The following is a 21,009-nucleotide window of genomic DNA, read 5'->3' as shown; positions in this document are numbered from 1 at the left end:
TGCTTACATAATGCATAATAATACAAATTACTTCTACAATTGTCCCTACTATTTCAACTACAAATAGCCACAACATTAAAACAACAACAAAACCCTCTGAATTGTTTATACTTTGTTACTAAATACTATTTGTAAAGTGCCTCAGTCTCCTTTAATACAAAATGACCCGACCATGACAAAGAAAACTGCAGGTTGTCTCCAAGATTAACCTCTCAAGGGATGAACTGCTTATTAGAGACTCCAGTGTCTCCTCACCCCGGTCAACACTGGAGTTCTAGAGGGAACAGCGGACCGAGAGCAGGAGGTCAACCGGGCCTGATGTTCATTTCCCAGCAAGTGCTCCTCTCCTTCCTTAAATAACCTCTTTATTCTCATCATGGGAGTATAAAAAAGGAAATTCTCCTTTAATTTCTACCATTAAGAGAAAACCAGCTAACATCCTGGTGTCCTTCCTTTCAGTGAATTACAATGAAACATTAAATAAGAAAATAAAATGTAAGTATATATATACATATCTTTCAGCCCTGATTTTTTTTTTTCATTTACTGTACTATAAGCACTTTCCTCTAAGACTGCTTATTCTTTGAAAATGTGATTTTGATGCCTGAACAATCAGATATATGGACCATAATGCAATGACCTGTGGTTCGGTCGCTAACTCATGTCTGAGTCTTTGACCCCACAGTCTGTAGCCCACCAGGCTGCACTGTCCATGAGATTTCCCAAGCCAGAATACCGGAGTGGATTGCCATTTCCTGCTCCAGGGTACCTTCTGGGCCACAGATGGCACCTGCCTGGGCTCCTGCAGGCAGTCTCCCGCACTGGAGGCTGATTCTTTACCGACTGAGCCAGCAGAGAAGCCCGATGTGACGGCCTACCCTTGACTACTGTCCTGTCGGTGTTCAGCTTCTTGAGAGTGGACGTTAACCTGTGATGGGCTTTCCTGCACACACACGTTTTTAAACCGTCTTGAAGGATAATATACACACAAAAAGCACACACATCCTAAGTGTACAATGCAGTGAATTTCCAGGCCCAGAACACACGATACAGTGAGCACCTAGACCAAGAGACAGACACGCGCAGCGCCCTGGGAGGCCCGGTGCTCCCCTCTAATCACCACCCAGGCCCGGCAACCATCAGTGTCGCCCGACAGCGCAGAGCTCTTTACCCGGCTGCCACACTTTGCACAGATGGAACACAGAGCGGGCACCTGCTGGGGCTGACTCTTTGCGGGGAGGCGTATGTTTCTTAAGTTTGTTCAGGCCACCCCATCAGTGGCCCTAACTTGCTCGTCCTCGTTGCTATATGATAAACCACAGTGTGAAGACACACCGTTGAGCTGCCTGTCCTATGGCTGGCGGGCATTTGGGTTTCCAGTTTTCAGTGCTGTTATCCACGTGTGTTGGTCACTCAGTCGTGTCCAACTCTTTGCGACCCCTACAGACTGTAGCCAGCCTGGATCCTCTGTCCATGGGATTTTCCAGGCAAGAATACTGGAGCGGGTTGCCATTCCCTTCTAGTTCTTGTATATATATACGTTTTAGGCTCCTGATAAATATTGTCAAACCGCTTTCATAAAAAGTTACGGCGATTTACACCCTTACTCACAGAATCCTACCAATGGCCTTTTAATAGGTAATTAAATAAAACATCACTGTGTTTTAATTTTCAGGCAAACGAAGACTCCAAAACTTTTATCTAGTCACTAAATAATACTTGCTACAGTGAAAAAAAGAAATTGTTACTTTTCCAAGAGAAAAGGACAGACTAATAAAAGCATCCTAAAAGCAAATGAAAAGAAGTAATTTATATTTTGTACAAAAATTTATGCTGTGGATGATCATTATTTTTAATAATATAAAATAAGACCAACAAAGATGTTTAAAAAAAGTTAAGAAAATCAGGATAGACTATTTTATAATATAATAACATGTGTCCTATCTAAATGATGTTTTTCATAATACATGGCAATTCTCTAATAAAACGTCAGAGACTGGAGAGAGTTCCCGAAACAGGATGCTCACACTCTGCTAGACAGACTATGACTGAGCACCATATAAACCCCTGAGGATACTCAAAACCCATCGATCTAGCAATTCCAACCTAGGACTTTATATTATATAGTAAAACTTACAGATAAGCACAAAGATTGAGTTAGGTTATTCACTGACACACAGTTATTTAAAATAAGAAAAAAAGAAAACAGTCTAAATGTCTAACACTTGGGATTTGGTTTAGAAAGGTCACAGTATGGCAAGAACGTGAAATATGCAGCCATTAAAAATGATAAGGCTTTTATCTTTCTGAGTCATTGCTGGTGGGAATGCAAAATGGTATTGCTATTTTGGAGGACAGTCTGGCATTTTCTTACAAAGCTAAACATAATTTTACCATACAATCCAGCAATTGCACTCCTTGGTTTTTATCCAAACGAGCTGAAAAATCTTACGTCCAGATAAAAAAAAGCTGCACACCGATATCTCTATCAGCTTTACTCGTAATTGCGAAAAGTTGGATGTCCTGCAAGCAAGATGTCCTTCAATAGGTGAATGGATAAACCACCCTGTGAAACAGCCAGGCAGTGGGGGGAGTATTATTTGGTGATAAAAAGATATGAGCAATCAAGCTATGAAAAGACACAGAGGGCCGAGTCACTATATTGGACATCTGAAACGAATACAATGCTATAAACCAGCTACACTCCAATTAAGACACACACACACACACACAGAGCTCCTTAGACACACACACACACACACACACACACACACACAGGACATCTGAAACAAATACAATGCTATAAACTAGCTACACTCCAATTAAGACACACACACACACAGAGCTCCTTAGACACACATACACACACACACACAGAGCTCCTTAGACATACATACACACACACTGGACATCTGAAACGAATACAATGCTATAAACCAGCTACACTCCAATTAAGACACACACATATACACACACACACACACAGCTCCTTAGACACACACACACACACACGTAAACAAAACGTGATAAATACATTGACCAAAAGAGGGAAAAAGATACAGAGGAACCTGAAATGCGTACTGCTTCGTCAAAAAAGCCAGTCTGAAAAGCACATGTACTGTGACTCCAACTATATGACATTCTGGAAAAGGCAAAACCAGGGAGGAAGTCAAGGTCAGAGGCTGTCAGGAGCAGAGGAGGAGGCAGGGAGGAGGGAATGAACAGGTGGAGCACAGCGAACGTTCGGGGGTGAACGCTCGATGGACGCGTGCCGTCACCCATCTGCCAAAACCCGGACACTTCACAGCACAGGCAGGGGATGCCCACGGGAACCATGTGGCTTAGTTGGTAGTAACAGGTCAGTACCTGGAGAAGGGAATGGCAACCTGCTCCGGTATTCTTGCCTGGAGAATCCCATGGACAGAGGAGCCTGGTGGGCTACAGTCCATGGGGTCGCAGAGCGGGACACAACTGAGCCATTTAGCAGCAGCAGCAACACGTCCCTGCTGGCGCATCAGCTGTGACACCGCCCCACGCTAACAGAGGGCGCTGGTGAAAAAGGGTCCCACGGGCGTGTATGGTGAGCGCTGCACTCGGTGCCCAATTTTTCTGTTAAACCTAAAACTACTCTCAAAAATAAAGTCCATTACACAGGGTATAGAGTCGACGACATTTTATGAATCCCTACACTGCACAACTAAAATTTATGTAATATTATAAACTGACTATATATCTCAGTAAACAAGCTTAATGTAAACGTGTGAAAAATTTGCAAAGTGCAGAAAAACACTTTAAAAAAAATGTCATTCATCAGTCCCATCACCCAGATAAAACCATAACTAATGTTTAGTTATATTTTCTCTAAGTATTTTTATAAAAATGCATGTTTATTGTTTACTTTTACTATATGCATTTTTTAAAATTTTAAATAAAGTACACTACTTAAAAAAATTGTAGTTTGTAGCCAGGACATGGAAGCAACCTAGATGCCCATCAGCAGATGAATGGATAAGAAAGCTATGGCACATATACACAATGGAGTATTACTCAGCCATTAAAAAGAATACATTTGAATCAGTTCTAATGAGGTGGATGAAACTGGAGCCTATTATACAGAGTGAAGTAAGCCAGAAAGAAAAACACCAATACAGTATACTAACGTATATATATGGAATTTAGAAAGATGATAACAATAACCCTGTATACGAGACAGCAAAAGAGACACCGATGTATAGAACAGTCTTATGGACTCTGTGGGAGAGGGAGAGGGTGGGAAGATTTGGGAGAATGACATTGAAACATGTATAATACCATGTATGAAACGAGTCACCAGTCCAGGTTCGATGCATGATACTGGATGCTTGGGGCTGGTGCACTGGGATGACCCAGAGGGATGGTACAGGGAGGGTGAAGGGAGGAGGGTTCAGAATGGGGAACACATGTATACCTGTGGTGGATTCATTTCAATATTTGGCAAAACCAATACAATGTTGTAAAGTTTAAAAATAAAATAAAATTAAAAAAATAAAAAATTGTAGTTTGTCAATGAGAAAATAAGCAGCCATAAAAAAATGATAAAGTACTTATTCTTATAAGCATCTTTTCATATACTGTTACTGAGGGGGTGGTAAGTATATATTATTTTGTAATTTAAACAAACAAATACAGGGTTCAAAAATGAGATGTAAATGCAGCTTCGGTTTTTTTTCAACATGGTGTATTCTGGGAAAGGACAGACCTTCGCTCTGTGGCCCGACGCTGTGCATGCTGAAGCCCCGCACGCTGGTGGGTCCGCCAAGGTAGAACCTGGAAGAGGGAAGAGCTGTCAGAGGAAGTCGCTGTCACACACCGCAAGTGCAGAGGGCACGCTCGCTTCTGGGGGGCCCACATCGCCACGCGCTGCACATCTCAGGACTGGGGAGATGCACGCGAGAACGGAGAACGCCGTTAAAATCCAAGCTTTGGGGGCGGGGAGATACTTCATTATATTAAAAATTGTATGTTCTCTTTGAGTATGAAAGAAAAAAGTTCACACGGGTTATCGTTTAGTCGCTTAGTCCTGTCCAGCTCTTTGTGACCCCCATGGACTATAGGCCGCCAGGCTCCTCTGTCCATGGGATTTCCCAGGCAAGAACACTGGAGCAGGTTGCCATTTCCTTCTCACGTGGATCATCCCGATCCAGGGATCAAACCTGCATCTCCTGCATTGGCAGGCAGATTCTTTACCACGGAGCCACCAGGGAAGCCCCGTATATGTTATAGAAACACAGAGAAACATTTAAGAAAGTAATAAAACAATCCTGTCATTGCAAGCAGGGCTAACATTTAGGATTACAGTGAATCCTTAAACAACCCACTGGCTTCCCTTGTGGCTCTGACAGTAAAGAATCTGCCTGCAATGCAGGAGACCCGGGTTCAGTCCCTGGGTCGGGAAGATCCCCTGGAGAAGGAGACTGCAACCCACTCCAGTATTCTTGTCTGGGAAATCCCATGGACAGAGGAGGCTGGTACGCTACAGTCCATGGGGTTGCAAAGAGTCAGATACCACTGAGCGACTTTCACTGTCTTTCACTTGAACAACTCAGAGGTTAACCCAAATATATCCTGCGGTCAGTCCTCTGTGCCTGGGCTTCCTCCACAGCCACAGATGTAACCAACTCCTGGCCACGCAGTGCTGCAGTGTACTGCTGAAGGATGCCCACCGACAGGTGGACCCCCGTGATCAAACTCACGTTTGTTCAGGGTCAAAGGTACTTACTGTTAATCAATTTTTTGTGAATGTGTATTTGTGTGAGAGTATATACATACAAATTTATGTACACATCTGTATTAAATTGGTGACATACTACATTTTGCATACATTTTTGCATCCTTCTTGTTTTTTAAAAATCAGCATAAAGCTATACAGGGTATTTTGAAATTAGCTTAAACCTAAAAACTAAATTAGAATGTGAAATAAGTGCTCTCCTAAATAGTTAAACTTCTTTTGTAAGAAACCAACCAGAAAGATCCAAAGGAAGCCACTTGCAAACCACCCATTCGTTTATTATCACTTACCTATCAGCAATGCTCGATGGTTTATCACCCATGGGTACCAACATTCCACCCCAGAGAGATGCGGAAAAAACCTATTGAAATAGAAACAAACAACCGTTTTCTTCCAGCGTTTCTTTCCTTCCTAGTATCAGCGGACAGAAAATGTGCTGAGGTCTGGTCATGGCCCCGCGTGTCCAGTGCGGAGCTCTGGGCTGGGGCGTGAAGGCTGCAGAGGGGAACGCCTGGCTCAGGCAGGGGAAGAGCCACAGCTCGAAGCGTTCTGAGGGTATCTGTGTAACTCGCAACTTCAAATTTCAAGACGTATGAGACATAAGCAAAAAAACAAGCCCAAACCCTCAGCAGGGCCTGGCTCTGACACTGGGCAGCACCCTCCCTTCTGAGAAGCCAAGCCCAGTAGCCATGCCACGGCCAGATGGAGGGGGACCAGGCCCCGACAAGGGAGTCGGCATCCAAAGGCCTCTGTGGCTTGGCCTCACGTCCTGAGGGTGCCTGGCATCTCAGGAGAGGGAGGCAGCAGGTAAGAAAATGCTACAACTAAGAAATTCAGGGCTTTGCTGGTGGCTCCATGGTAACGAATCCACCTGCTGATGCTGGAGACACAGGTTTGATCCCCAATCTGCGAAGACCGCAGGTGCTGCAGAGCAACTAAGCCCGTGCACCCCAACTACTGAGTCTGCATTCTAGGGCCCAGGAGCGCAATGATGGGAGCCCTAGAGCTCGCACTCTACAATGAGGGAAGCTGCCACAATGCGAAACCCTCACAATCTGACCAGAGAAAAGCCTGCAGAGCAATGAAAGCCCGGAATGACCAAAAATAAATAATAAAACAAAGGAAAAAAAAGAAATGCAGAGAAACACACGTCCAACCCAACCCTTGGGGACAGCACTTTCGTCTGACAGGCCAGGGTCGGGGCGGTGAATGATCCCATGCAGGGATCTGATCTTCACGCCATGTCATCCCTGCCCAGAAATGCCCCGGTGATGCCTGAGACCACAGTGGGCCCTCTGGGCTCCTGACCCCTGGCCGTCATCATGCGCCCCGGCATCTCCTGAGCGCTCCCCACAGGCTTCTGCCCAACTTGTCCTCTTGGACATGCAAAGTCCACATCCTTCAAAGCTGCCCAGAGGGCTCTTTTTTAGAAGCTTCTGTAGGAAGAATCGCAGATGAAAACCGGGGCAGAGTGGGCAGAGAGGGCCAAGCGCACGTTCTATTCTGAGAAATGCGTCTTTGCTCAACAACGGGACAGACTGCTGCAAAACAGGGCGAGGGGCTGGAGCCTGGTGCGCGGTGGGGCGGCCGCCCCTTGGACAAGACGCTCCTGGCAGACTGTCCTCCCCGCCCCGACCCCCCAACGGTCATGACCTAAGGGGCGGGGGGCGACAAGGAGCACTGATGCCCCGCCAAGACAGGCCCACCGTGCCACGTGTCCCACTGAGCTCAGTGACCACAGGAGCCCCAGGTGCCCCCACACCTAGGCATCTCCACCCGCTCCCTCCAGCACCGGGCACCCCAATTCTTCAACACCAGCAGGACGATGAGCCCACCCCCTGGTTCCCTCCTGTCCTGACTCCCCACTCACCCCACTGAAATCCCACGGCCTGTTACTAAAAATGAGCTGCTTTATGCACCTCACATGGCTGTCCCCGGGTGGGTTGGGGGCAGGGGGAGACACCCCTGAGGGTAGAGGGGCTCATTAAAGATGCCCCCCTCCCCCCCCGACCAACGACGATGAGGCAGCACCCCCATGGCCACCTTCTACCTCTTCAGTCTGCTGCCCTGCTCTTCCCGCCTCTCATCACCACCTGCCAGGTTACATATCCATCTCGGTGCTTGCGGGACTCCCCCTCCACTAGCGTGTGAGAGCACGGACTGCTTTATTTACTGGGGTGTTCTTGGTGCCCAGACAGTGCCTGGCAGCCAGCCAGTCTGTGTGAGAAGAAGGGAGGGATGGATGTACGCCGAATGGACAGGTGGGAGGACAGATGGGCGGGCAGACGGATGGACGGAGGGAAAGGAGGCCAAGGAAGAGACATCGAGGCATGGGAGGAGAAGGCATGATGCAGTCCAGGAGGGCTGGCGGTGTGCCAGGGAGCGGGCACAGGAGGGGACAGGAGAGAGCTCGCTGAACTCAACAGGAAATCGGCCCCGGCAGCCTCCGGAGAAGCAGAGAAAAAGAAAAGGCAGGGACCACATTCTGAGTGCGCTGAGTCCAGGACCGATCGGAAGCAGTGATAAACGATTTCACGGTCAGACGTGTGTACTGTTTCGTCAGAACTCGCGCCTTGCCCCCAGGTTCTGAGGCAGCAGTGGGGTGTGGAGGGCTGTCCCCAGCCACCCAGGCGCTAGGAAGAGTGGACAACAGGCACAGTGTCTCCCGGCCTGGGGCTCCACTGCCTCGGGCAGAATCTGGTCACTCACTCCTCAGGTCCTGAGGGAAGCAGGAGGAACTAAACCAAAGCTGGTTAAAAACATTTAACACACAGATTCCTAGAGACACCCAGAGCCTAAAGACCTAGAAAAGTCAGGTGAAGACACAGAATTTCTAGGGACGTAACATCAGGAGGCAAAGACGGAGGCACACTTGTCCTCCAGACACGTTTCTTGACGGCCCTGAGATGATGGTGAGTGGGGAAGGGGCTCTTCCGTGTGAGATGACTGACAGGTGAGTTTTAAAGGAGCTAACCATCGCTTCTCCCCAGAGCAGCCTCAATTCTGGCCACACTTAAGAGATGACGCACTTGAGCTTTAAGCGTGACTGTTCTCATTTCCTCTTCCGAGCTTTAGATATTCGGGAACTAGGATCTAGTCAGATTCCAGAAACACAGGTGACAAGCAGCTGACGAGATACTCACTGTGTCAAGGATGAGTTGTTTATTCAACTGAAGCTCAAAATCTTCTTTTAAGAAGCTCACGTCCCCTCCGGTGTAGCCAGCCAGCTCCTGTCGGGGAGGATCCTCAGGTGGGATGGAGCCCACAGACTGACTGCAGAGTCACTGCAGTCAGCACTACAGGCTGTTGTTCTGTATTTTTAGAAAGGCAACAGACCACGTCTGTGTCCCAGAGGCTGCCTGCTGGTCATTCGGGACAGCATCAGGGGCCTGGCAGAGACACTGTCACCAAACACAGAGCGACCGCAGAGAAGTCGCTGCTTACATGTGCCAGGAAAACACTGGCGACACCGATGTTCATTACAGAGCTTGCTAAGGACGGTGGCTCAGGCGCAGAGAACCTGCCTGCCGATGCAGGAGATGAGGGTTCAATCCCCGGGTTGGGAAAATCCCTTGGAGTAGGAAATGGTAACCTATTCCAGTATTCTTGCCTAGGAAATCCCATGGACAGAGGAGCCTGGAGGGCTACAGTCCATGGGGTCGCAGAGAGTCAGGCACGACTTAGCAAGTGAACAGTAACAGGATGACATGACTTGTTCGGCCCAATCAGTGTTCGGAAAAAGAATATTAGCCCATGTCTCACAATTTCATTTTCATATGAAAATGGGAGAAGGAAAAGGCAGCCCACTCCAGTATTCTTGCCTAGAGAGTCCCGTGGACAGAGGAGCCTGGCGGGCTACTGTCCATTGGGTCGCAGAGTCGGACACGACTGAAGCGACTTAGCATGCATGTATGCATTGCAGAAGGAATGGTGACCCGCTCCAGTGTTCTTGCCTGGAGAATCCCAGGGACAGAGGAGCCTGGTGGGCTGCCATCCATGGGGTCACACAGGGTCGGACATGACTAAGTGACTTAGCAGCAGCAGCAGCGTATGAAAACTGGATTCCCAGCTGCTCCTCTGACACTGAGTTCAGGCAGACAGAGGGTCGGAGCCCCGTCCCCAGCCAGCTTCTCCCCGAGGTCGCCAGCTGGGCCCTGCCAGTGTCAGGGTTACAAGCCCGGGCTTGTGTGCTCATCAAGGACCACCCAGGAAACCAGCCCCACCAAGTCCCGACTGGGCTCCTGTCTGTGACGTGACACGGCATCCTGGCACCTCATCCCGACTCAGCTCCGTGAAGGCAGAGTACCAGCCCCACCAAGTCCCGACTGGGCTCCTGTCTGTGAAGTGACACGGCATCCTGGCACCTCATCCCGACTCAGCTCCGTGAAGGCAGAGTCTGAGCGGAGGGAGCAAATCCAGGGCTAGGAACCCTGGGAGGGAGGGACACCCTCGCAAGCCATTCCAGAATGACCTTTACAGCTAAAGGCAGCTGCAAGTATTAACCACATGACCGCCCCGAGGGACGCCCCAGTCCCCCAGGAGCCTGCGGGGCCACAGGGGAGGGACCGCTCACCTGGTTCACTTTCAACAAAGCACCTCTTTTCGGCAGGATGGAGGAGTTCCGAGAGTCGATGACCATCGAGTGCTGGAAGAGGTAAGGACAGGGTGTTTGTGCTTTAATATGGAATGACACTCCCTGAGCGCTGGCTGCTCACCAAGCTCAGTGCCGAGTGTTCCCTTAGGTGGCTTCACCTTCAGGAAAACCTCCCATTCTGTGTGAGGACCCAACAGAGTCAGGGAGACAGGTCATGTCTGCTGGCTGGGTGACTCCGAGCCCGTCCCCAGCCCTGTTTTCTCAGGGAGCTTGACGCTCTGATGGACGTCAGCTCAGCCTGCTTCCGGCTAAGACACCACGGTGGGCCCTTATTCCCTCCATATCCATCACCTCCGATGTTACTCAGGAAAAAAGGACGTGAGGCTGTGTCCAGATATTTACAGTGACCGGTCCTAGCCACCGTTCTAGCTGCCCCAACCGTGACGCGCTCAGTCCCTCCTGATAGAGGTAAACGCGATTCTCGCAACGCATACGGCCTGGCTGCACCAGGGCAGGCACACGTCGACGGCAGACGCAGAGCCCTTACTGAGAGAGACGACTTCAGCGAGTGCCCGCTCTCCTTCCGGACGGCGAAGGACGCGACCCTGGAGAGGCAGCCCAGCTCCCGCCAGACGCCCTCCCACTTGACCGTGTGGCTCGTCTTCCAGGTGGGAAACTGCGAGCAAACGCAGAGAACCGTCAGCCTTCATGCTGCGTGGACGCGGCGTCATCCCAGCCGGGGTCGTGGGGTGACGCGTCATTAGATTGTTAGCCAATCAAAAACTAAGACGCTCTGTGAAACGATGGGATGGGATGGGAAGAGACCAAGACAAGGCAAGCTGGGAAGGAGGGAGTGGAGGCGGGCGGGGCAGGGCTGGGGGAGAAAGCCAGGGTCGCCATCAGAGGGAAAAACTGTTTGAGCAGCAGGGCTGTGCTCTGAGCCAGGAGACGGACGTCGCTGGTCTGACGCTGCAGGGAACTTTATAACCACCTGGTTTCTTTTCCATCCGAAAGACCACGGGACACGCACCCCACCTGGTTTGCTGAAGCCAGGCAGGGTGACCCACGTGAGCCACCTCAGCCCCCAGAGAAGAGTAGGGAGACGGGGTCACAAGTCCGTGATGAGTGGAGGTACTGGGTGGGGGGCATGCCACAATAGCTTCCTGGGCCCCTCTCTGGAGATGCTCACCCAGCAGGGCATGCAGGGCCATGAATGTGCAGGAGAGGCAGAAGCAGCGGGTCTGAAGACCGCACGCGAGGAACTACTTTTACAAAGCACGTGCCTCAAGTCTTTCCTCATCAAACTAAAGCCTACACCAGGAGGGGAGGAAGGGGGACAAGCTAGAAAGGAAGGTAAAGAAGAGCAGGGTTCGTTGTAAAATTGAAAAATGGTCAAACAACAGTAATTCCACGCGATGCATCCCGCCGGAAGTGAACGCGCTATAAACCAATGATGAAAGCATCCGGTAACCTGATGTGACCTTAACTGGCTGTCAGGAGCGATCGATCTGAGCGTTCACGAGGAAGGACAAACAGACGGTGTCCCAGGAAGTCAGGGGCAGGGAAAAGACGCGACCGGGGCAAAGTACCTGCCGCTGTGGGAGTTGGCCACCCTCTCTGTCCCTGGCAATGGGCACTTGGCGAGTGGGGAGGGGCCGCCCAGGAGGCAGCTGGCAGCAGGACAGGCAGCGAGGGTGACCCCAGCCACGGGGCCCCGGCTCCAAGCTTAGCCCACTGTGGATGCGCGCCTGGCCCCGCCCCCTCGGCCGAGCCTGGGGATCAGGTCCCATGTAGGCACACAGAGGGAAGGACGGGAAAGCCACTCACGCTGTACTCTGCTGACACGCCTCGGTCTGTCTCCCGGAGCGAGCTCCAAGGGAACTGTCCCGTGACTTTGTATAAGTTTACGGAGAAACTAGAAGACAAGGGGACAGAGCTTTACACGCTGAGAAGGTGGTTATACCTGGAGCACCACCTAAATCAACAGATTCACAGCTACGCCTCGGGGCTCATCTGCACGGGGAAATCTACGTGTGTGGTGACGCAACAGAAGCGTTGGCTGATCCTGCAAAGTTTCTCTTCAGAAACGTCCACTACGGCTACCTTAACCCCTAAACCAGGCCGCTGAACACAGCGATCCGCTGGGCTTCCTACTTTCTATCGAAGTTTCCAGGCTGTGGTTTGAAGAAGGACAGGCCATACGAAGTCTCTTTTGTTCCATAGGAAAACTGGAAAGTCACCTTTTCTGCCCGGCCTAGAAGATTGGGGAGTTTGAGGCCAAGGACCTGGGAGCAAAAGAGAAACAGCAGAGGTTCTGTAAGTAGGTTCATCTGCGTCACTTCTTTTTAGAGCCCACTTACAAGGGGTGTGTGTGTCCCCTTCTGAGTTACCTCACTCGGCACGACAGCCCACTTACAAGGGGTGTGTGTGTCCCCTTCTGAGTTACCTCACTCGGCACGACAGCCCACTTACAAGGGGTGTGTGTGTCCCCTTCTACCTCACTCGGCACGACAGTCTCTAGATCCACCCACGTTGCTGCAAATGGCATTGTTTCGCTCTGCTTAATGGCTGAGTAATATTCTGTTATATATACACACCTCTCACGGACTTAGGGGACAAACTTAGGGTTACTGGTAGGGAAGGGAGGGGGAGGGAGAGTGAGCGAGTCTGGGATGGACATGTACACACGGCTGTATTTAAAATGGATAACCAATAAGGACCTGCACTCAATGTTTCGCAGCAGCCTGGATGGGAGGAGAGCTTGGGGGAGAATGGATACACGCATGCGTACGGCTGAGTCCCTTTGCTGTCCACCTGAAACCATCACAACACTGTTTATCAGCTACACCCTAATGCAAAATAAAAAGTTTAAGGAAAAAAATGGAATCATACAATAAAGAAAAACAGTAGGGGTTTAGATGCAAGGAATAACTCTCACAGACACGGAGTAAAGATGTACACGAGGGTCCACCTTTCATCTGTAATTGCTCTTCTTTAAAGCCTGCCTCTGCCGGGGGCACAAGCCTGATGAATGTTAGGGTTAGGCTAATCCTGCTGACTGTGAAGCTCACAGAAACGGACTCTGTGTACTTGGAGTTCAGGAGAATTTGAAGAAGAAACTATTAATATGAACATGGGTTATCGACACCCCGTTCTCAAACAACCCATCTTCATAACAAAGCGTGTTGTAATCAGCTCTAGGAAGATTAATGAGAACCACAGGACAGCTTACAAATAAAGACTAAAGGTCATGGAAAAGTTCTGGAACTACCATTAGTTTTTAGAGCATAGTTCACAACTGGGGACTTCCTGGTGACTGGGACTCCACACTTGCCATGCGGGGGCCTGGTCAGGGAAGCAGATCCCTCACGCCACAGCCGAGACCAGAACAGGCAAATAAAGAAACATTTTTTAAAAAATTAGAAGTTCACTATGGCAAGTCCCACCCTCAGGAAGGGAAAGCCCGTGTCTTACCATACTGCCTTCGTTGTTCCCGACCATGGTGTTGTAACTGCCCGTTAGCCTCCTTAACTCAGTTACTTCAAAGGTAACATCTAACCCGTTGGGAAGTGCATCATCACCTAGTAAGCGCGAAAGATGAAACAGTTAAGGCAGCGTGGGTGTGCAGCTTTATTTTCTGTCCCGCTGAGATAAATGGCAGGATGCAAACTGAGCCTCCGCTGACTTTATAGCCTCCTTCGGAACACACACACCGTGGTCTAAAGCCCAGGAACATGCGTGAAAACCCCATCACATCCCGACACACGGCTCTGGTTTCCGTGGTGGAAGACCGCGAGGTCTTTCAGCTGCTGCTGAAAGGAGTCATAAGCAGCAGCAGCAGCATTATGTAAACACACATCATTTGCATTACTTCCTTACGGTACTTGTTCCCCCACAAATGAGCTCCTTAAAAATGCCGGGGGGGGCCTCAGTTCAATGGACGTTAAAACGTGGAATTCGAGTGAGAGGGGCTCGAGTAACCCTGACGGAGAAGCAAGAGCTGGAGCCGGATGTAGGACGTGGATGGTTCTGTCCTTCCCAAGCTGGTGGCATGGGCCTGAGTTCAGTAGAGCTGCCCCTCACCCATCGAGGGTCCTGCAGGGCAGGGCCCTGAGCGCCAGAAAGGCTGAGGTTGATCCTGCAGCCCTGGCTGGACACCCACGGCCTCTGGGAGCTGTCAGACCCACGGACACCCAGGCAGGGGCTCCCGAACTCTCAGATTCAGCTGGTCCAGGCTGGAGCCTTGGCGCCACTTTTTTTTTTAATTAGCAGAATTTATTGTTTAGAGGAGCGGTTTTAGGTTTATAGAAAAACTGAGCAGAAAGTACAGAGAGTTCCCATAAGCCCCCTCTACACACACCCCCTCCCCCCATTCACATGCTGCACTGGTGGCCATGTTTGTTACAACTGATGAACCAACAGAGAGATGTTCCTGTTAACTCAAGTGTGGCCTGCGCTAAGGTTCACTTTGGGCACTGCACATTCTAGACATCTGACAAATGGATGATGTCCACATTCTTTCTTAAAAGCTCCTGGGTAGTTCTAAAGGCAGCCAGGGTGGAGAACCACAGACAGGAGTGAACCAGCTGACCACATACACATCACATTCACAAAAGACAGGAGAGCGCTAAATCTAAACGTCACCCCAGGACTCGCCACCAGTAAGCACTCCGGAGCACTGGCAAGGGCCACTGTCGCACCCTGTCCCGCTGGGGGAGAGAGACCAGGGGCCTCTGTTAGTCACAGATGACTCTGTATTCCAGGTAATAGAAACGTCTTTCATTTACACAGCATTTTATATTTTTGCAAGCACTTTCATATACTGTTTCATTTTCATCTTCTCAAAATTATCTTTCACTCAATCCTGAAGAGTTCACTTGTTCTCTGATTCATTCCAAGTATGTATTTTTCGGGGGACATCGGAACGGAGTGAACCGCCACACACGGAGTCCTTCACAACCCGTCTCCTGATCCTTCTCCTGCCTCGTCTTGCTTCACTCATCCCCATGACTGCCTTCTGGCTCTGGAGCCCTGGCGTCCACCCAATGACCCTTTCTCTCTGGCCACAGGGCCTATTCTCTCTCCCTAGAACATTCCTCATCAGCCCTGCTCCCCAAACGCACTCATGCGCATCTTTTAGGTCTCAGCATCTGTGTCACCTCGTCCAGGAAGTCTTCTCTGATCCACTTTGCCTCTGCTGACCGAGAGACTAGGTCTCCTCCTCCAGGGCCTCGCCCCCATACAGCATAACCTATCAGCTGAACTGTCCTCACTTCTCTGTCTGTCCCCAACCCTCTTCCACTTGACTAGAAGCTTCTTTGGAAAGATACCATGTCTTATCTGCCACGGGCTCTTCCTACGGCATGGACTCATTAACCAAAGAATAAACACCAAGGTAAGACAGCTGCCCAATATCATAGCAATTGAGGAAGTGAACAGACGCTCAAAAGTGAAATCTGACTCCCACTTGCCTCCTCTTCTTAACATATATTTAGGTGGAATCTGCCAAGAGCTTATTCAGACACCCGCTGGGGTGGGCTATCCCGAAAAAGCCCAGCTCTCTCCTTCTCAGAACCCTGGTCCCATCAGCAAGCAGCATCTTCAAAGTCACCTGACCTCCCTCAGCCTGACTTGAAGACCCAGTGAATTCCTTGAGAACGCACGTGCTCTCTGCCTGGACACGTAAATAGCGTCCGTGATCCTAGGGGAACATATCCTAGGTGAAATCAGAGAGAAGCTGCAACCAGGATGCCTACCCTGACACGTATCGATCAAAACATCCACTTGTCTGAATATTCCTAGACGCAGCAACTTTTCACGGGCTTCGTGAGATTTCCTCATAACCTGTAAGAGAGAAAAACAGAAACTGTATTCCTCTAAGATACAGAGACATACACGGTGGCTGTGAGACCAAGCTGGCGGCTTAGCATTCGTGCAAAGTTGATGATTCCCTGAGAAGAATATTAATCTTTAAAAAAAAATACTATATTTTTAAAAGCGGGAATGGCTGAACACTGCTTAAGAGATCACATGCAATGGGGGCTGGAGCCAGCCAGACGTGGTCACGAGGAAGCTGCTGGCGACTCTGCCAGGCGCCTAAGTGTGGTTCCGAGAGCAGACACAAGAAAGCCACAGAGGAGAGGACGGTGCAAGCCGGGAAAGATGCGGGGCATAAACAAGTAAGGGCCCGAGGAGTCGGCAGGGGTGGGTGGCAGGGAAGAGCCCAGCCCCCATGGTCACGGAGGGCCCTGAAGGGAAAGTGCGCTGAGCACCAGGGGGGTGCGGGAAGGGTCAAGACCCCCCACCAGCAGCTCTGCAGCAAAGCTGGGATGGCTGCAAGGGACACGGGGACGGGCGGCCCTGGGCAGGACGGGAAACACCTCTTCTCTGGGGTCAGGGTGGACGCGAGAGCATGTCAGTTTGTGGGGGGGCTTCTGGGAACGGAGGGGGTTCAGCCCCCTTCCCGGGAGGAGGTGAGCTCATCAGTGGGGGCGGGATACCCGGTGGTGCGAGCAGAGGTCCACGGGGTCTCCAGAAGGGATGGGAAAAAGGCCACACAGAGGGGAATACTTGCCTCAATAAGGTTTTTAGCCTTAAAAACATCTCTAATTTCATACATGATGATGTCGTCCTTAGTCCTTCCAAGTCCATCGAAATGCACATGTTGAACCACCACCTGGACGTGATAAGGGGACACAAGACCGTTGAGGACAAGACGCGGCAAAAGATCAGACGCCAAGGCCAAAGACAAATGCCTAAAGTTACTTTCAAAGACTTTCTTTTTTTAATTTAATGAGCCACGTTTCTTAACTCCATGCCTTTTCAAAACAACTGGTCCCTTGAACTGACTAGTGAACTAGACTTACAAGCTCCCTGCAGCCAGATGGCCAAGGGCCAGGTCAGTCCTAAAGCCAGGCAGGGCGCAGAGACCCTCTGGACCCCCTTCCCCACATGCTCCCTGGGGCACTGGCCTCTGGATGATGCCGACTGTGACCTGGTTTAATAACTGAGTATTTTGCAGGAGATCCTGTGTGGATCTCAATATGGCATGATAAACACCAGCTCAGAGCCTTTCCCTTGTCTATAAAGACTTACTTCATTCATTCATTCAATGAAAATGCACTGATTACCTATGAACCAAGTATCATACTGAACACTGAGAATATATCAGCAACCAAAACTTAAAAATTTCTGACTCTATGGAGGTTATATTCTAAAAGGGAGAGAAACAGGCAATGTACATAGTAGAGTAGATGGTAGTGAGTAACAGAGAAAAATCAAGCAGGCATAACGGGGAGTGCTAGGGCCTGCATGACTTATAGGTGATCAGAACACTATACTACAATCGTAATCAAAGAACTAATCAAAGGGAGGAAGGCGAGAGGGAGGTTCAAGAGGGCAGCGACATATGTTCACCTATGGCTGATTCAGGTCGATGTATGGCAGAAACCAACACAACAGGGTAAAGCAATTATCCTCCAATTAAAACTAAGTAAATTTAAAATAGAAAAAGAACTAATTAAAATGTGTTTACGTTTCTCAAAGGCAACAAAGTTTAGAAAAAGTTTCATTCAAGACCCAAAGTCTTTTCTGGGAGGAGGGAACACAGTTTAAATTTTAACACCACTTGAGTTTCTCTTTGAAATACTTTTGGGTTTTTTTTCTAACAGAAATACAAAAATGGGTTTGTTTACCCTTCCCACACAAAGAATCACCAAGAAAAAACTGTTCCTCTAAAACCAGAAGCTATTTCTTTCAGCGTCCAGTCTTTCTAAAATGTAGCTGGCTGCAAACTCTTCTTTGATTAAGGTGTCAACAAGATTAACCCGTCTGTTTTCCCAGCGGTTTGTGGAAGCGAGTGCTTCTAGCAACAACAGTATGGAGCCCTCGCCCTCCACGGGATACGTACATCCTTGTTCTCAAGAATTTCCTGCTTAGCTTCAGGTTCAACTTCAACAAATTCAGCTTCTTCTCCTAATGCTCCGAAATCAGGTCCACTGGCTGGAAGAGGCTCCAAACTCTGAAAGGGAGTGGGGGGAACCACAGATAAATGAACTTCCATTAAAAAGCCAAATCTTTTCGTTTTCGTCTTCAGATGGCGCTCCAGAAAACTCAGGACCACAGCCCCTTCTAGTGCTGGTGGCAGTGGGGTGGGGAGCACAGAGAATGGGAGCAGCTGTTGACTTGCGAGCCTTCGGCTGACAGTGACCCTTCGGGGTCCAGAGTATTGTTATTACAGAAAACAAAGGTGAAAATTAATCAACAAAAGGATCAGGCGCAAACTACAGTGACTGTTCCAAGAACTTAGCTCTGTACACCTGAGACCCATGTGAAAACAAACAAAAAAATTGCTTTCCTGTTATAGAAAGCGTCCTCATTTTTTAAAATCAAAACTAGATACAATCTAGGATAGTTACATTAACACACCAAATTATTTAAAGATACTTCTTCGGACTCTGATAAGATTTGTTTTGGTTCAGAAAGTCTCACTTACACACTGAGGGGAGCAGCATATGCCAGAAAGCAGTCCTTCAGTCTGAAGTGACATTACCTCCAAAGCGTTCAAGCATCTTCTGAGGAAGGATTCTACAGTAATAATTATGGAGATATGATAATAGTATGCAAAACAATGCACATATAATATGGTATATTTATTACATACATAATTGCTTCAGTCCACGGGGTCACATGGTAAAGCCGGAGCCAATACATTGCTGGAGACCCGGGTTCAATCCCTGGGTAGGGAAGATCTGGAGAAGGCAATGGCAACCCACTCCAGGACTCTTGCCTGGAAAATCCCATGGATGGTGGAGCCTGGTGGACTACAGTCCATGGGGTCGCAAAGAGTCGGACACGACTGAGCGACTTCACTTCACGGGGTCACAAAGAATCAGACACGACTGAACAACGTGACTCCCAGACGCTCGAGTGGCACCAGGTGGGTGCACACACAGGCAGCTCTGGGAGCACCATGGTACCCGTAGCCGGCTGCTTCCTCCCGCCACCAGCTCTCTCCAGAGAGAAGCACTTCTGAAGCGCGCGGGCCTGTCTGCCGCCTGCGGACCGTGCAGCAAGGCGGGCTCCGGGCCGTTCTCGCCTTTTCCCTGGAATGGTCAGTGGCCTGTCAGCACACCCTTCATCATGGCGCTGGTCCTCTGGAAAGGAACTGCCTGACAGTACCATGGCCGCTTTCCCATCCTGGCCCTAAAAAGCGCCCCCAGGGACGCAGTGCAGCGGACTCCTCAGCGGGGCGCGGAGGAGCTCCACTACGCAGCCCCTTCCGCTACTCCAGACTCGACCCGACCACGCGCAGCCCTCGCCCTCCTGTCTGGGCGCCCCCGGTCCTCTCCGCCCAGGACAACCAGCCTCCTCCCCAGAGGTGAGCCGAAGAACCACCGTCGGCGTTATCTCCTCTGTGAGCCGTCCCTGCTTCTTCAGCGAGAATCCGGCCCTCCTTCACAGGGATACCCCTCGGCCGAAGTTTACGACCTTGGCAAGTACTCCTTTCTATTTTTACCTGCCCGGCTACATCAGAAATACGCATTTATGGAATGGGTTAGTGAATTATTTTTTTTCTTTTGTTCTCAAGTTTAATAAATATCTGAGTGCCTACTGTCTGCTTAAGAGCAGGGAAGGCAGCCGTGAATAAGACAGACTGGGTCCTTCCCCCGGGGGTTGACATGGATTACTTACATGAGTAAAAAGGGAAGATGATGTTGGGCAAAGAAATAGAATTTATTTCACATAATTATCCTTTCACTTTTGTTGTGTAAATATTTACAACGGGATCATTACTGTATTTCTCAAACATGCGAACAAATCAAAATAGTAACTTTTTAATGTTTTTTAATGTGGACCATTTTTAAAGTCTTTATTGAGTCTGTTATCATATTGCTTCTGGTTTATGTTTGTTGGTTTTTTGGCCACAAGGCATATGGGATCTTAGCTTTCTGACCAGGGATCAGACAAACACCTCCTGCATTGGAAGGCGAAGTCTTAACCACTGGACTGCCAGGGAAGTCCCTAAAATAGTAACTTTTTAATGCAACCTTTCATGAACATGCTTCTGTATTTACGTTTGCTAAGTCCCTTCAGTCGTGTCCAACTCTGTGCGACCCCATAGACGGCAGCCCACCAGGCTCCCCTGTCCCTGGGATTTTACATAGTGCTAAAAGTGTATTACAGATGAGTAAATCCTACATGCACAGTATATACTATGGTTAGGAACATACACACATATTCATTGTTCTAAATCCGAATGCTTGACAAACAGATTTTTGTCTGGACATAAAGTTCATGTGCTATTGTGCTAAAAAAAATTCCCTTGTGGTTCCTAAAATCTCGAAGCACAGAACATATTTCACCAAAGACTTGTCACACCCATTTGTAGTCTTAAATCCAAAATTTACACTTTAAGTTCAACAGATGGTGTCTTTACAGTCTCACCAATTGCACCAAAGCTTGATGTCCTAGATTAACTGCTTCACCAGTAGAGATTCATTCATTCACCAAATATCCATTCACTACGTGACAAGCACTTGCAAGAGTCTCACCTTCACAGAATTTACATTGCAGTGCCTGGCTAAGTAGTCAGTGAAATGAATTAAAATAAATATTTGGATCCAGCCTCTAACCTTTAAGCAGATGT

General features: G+C 49.2%; 1 protein-coding gene and 1 long non-coding RNA gene across 3 annotated transcripts in view; one reads left to right on the top strand and one right to left on the bottom strand.

The window, feature by feature from the left end:
- SAMM50 (SAMM50 sorting and assembly machinery component) overlaps nucleotides 1–21,009 on the bottom strand; it is a 30,576-nt gene that overhangs the window by 6,923 nt on the left and 2,644 nt on the right. The window contains exons 2-12 of the mRNA XM_070790548.1: nucleotides 18,271–18,381; nucleotides 16,936–17,037; nucleotides 16,118–16,205; nucleotides 13,836–13,942; nucleotides 12,516–12,646; nucleotides 12,189–12,276; nucleotides 10,909–11,037; nucleotides 10,341–10,412; nucleotides 8,911–8,997; nucleotides 6,058–6,128; nucleotides 4,739–4,806 (exon numbers count right to left, since the gene is read on the bottom strand). Coding sequence (XP_070646649.1) covers nucleotides 4,739–4,806; nucleotides 6,058–6,128; nucleotides 8,911–8,997; nucleotides 10,341–10,412; nucleotides 10,909–11,037; nucleotides 12,189–12,276; nucleotides 12,516–12,646; nucleotides 13,836–13,942; nucleotides 16,118–16,205; nucleotides 16,936–17,037; nucleotides 18,271–18,381 — 1,054 coding nt within the window. The remainder of the gene's footprint in view (nucleotides 1–4,738; nucleotides 4,807–6,057; nucleotides 6,129–8,910; nucleotides 8,998–10,340; nucleotides 10,413–10,908; nucleotides 11,038–12,188; nucleotides 12,277–12,515; nucleotides 12,647–13,835; nucleotides 13,943–16,117; nucleotides 16,206–16,935; nucleotides 17,038–18,270; nucleotides 18,382–21,009) is intronic.
- Nucleotides 12,541–20,215, top strand: LOC139183270 (uncharacterized). Of its 2 annotated transcripts, none has more exons than XR_011566892.1 (3): nucleotides 12,541–12,677; nucleotides 15,502–15,756; nucleotides 15,857–20,215. It is a non-coding gene; the product is annotated as an uncharacterized lncRNA (long non-coding RNA). The 2 variants fall into 2 exon arrangements; XR_011566891.1 differs by having other exon boundaries at nucleotides 12,542–12,677; nucleotides 15,261–15,756.

Source organism: Bos indicus, chromosome 5 (genome assembly GCF_029378745.1).
Source record: "Bos indicus isolate NIAB-ARS_2022 breed Sahiwal x Tharparkar chromosome 5, NIAB-ARS_B.indTharparkar_mat_pri_1.0, whole genome shotgun sequence".
NCBI classification, from domain to species: domain Eukaryota; kingdom Metazoa; phylum Chordata; class Mammalia; order Artiodactyla; family Bovidae; genus Bos; species Bos indicus.
The sequence above is the reverse complement of the archived record's forward strand: the minus strand, read 5'-3'. Positions and strand labels throughout refer to the sequence as shown.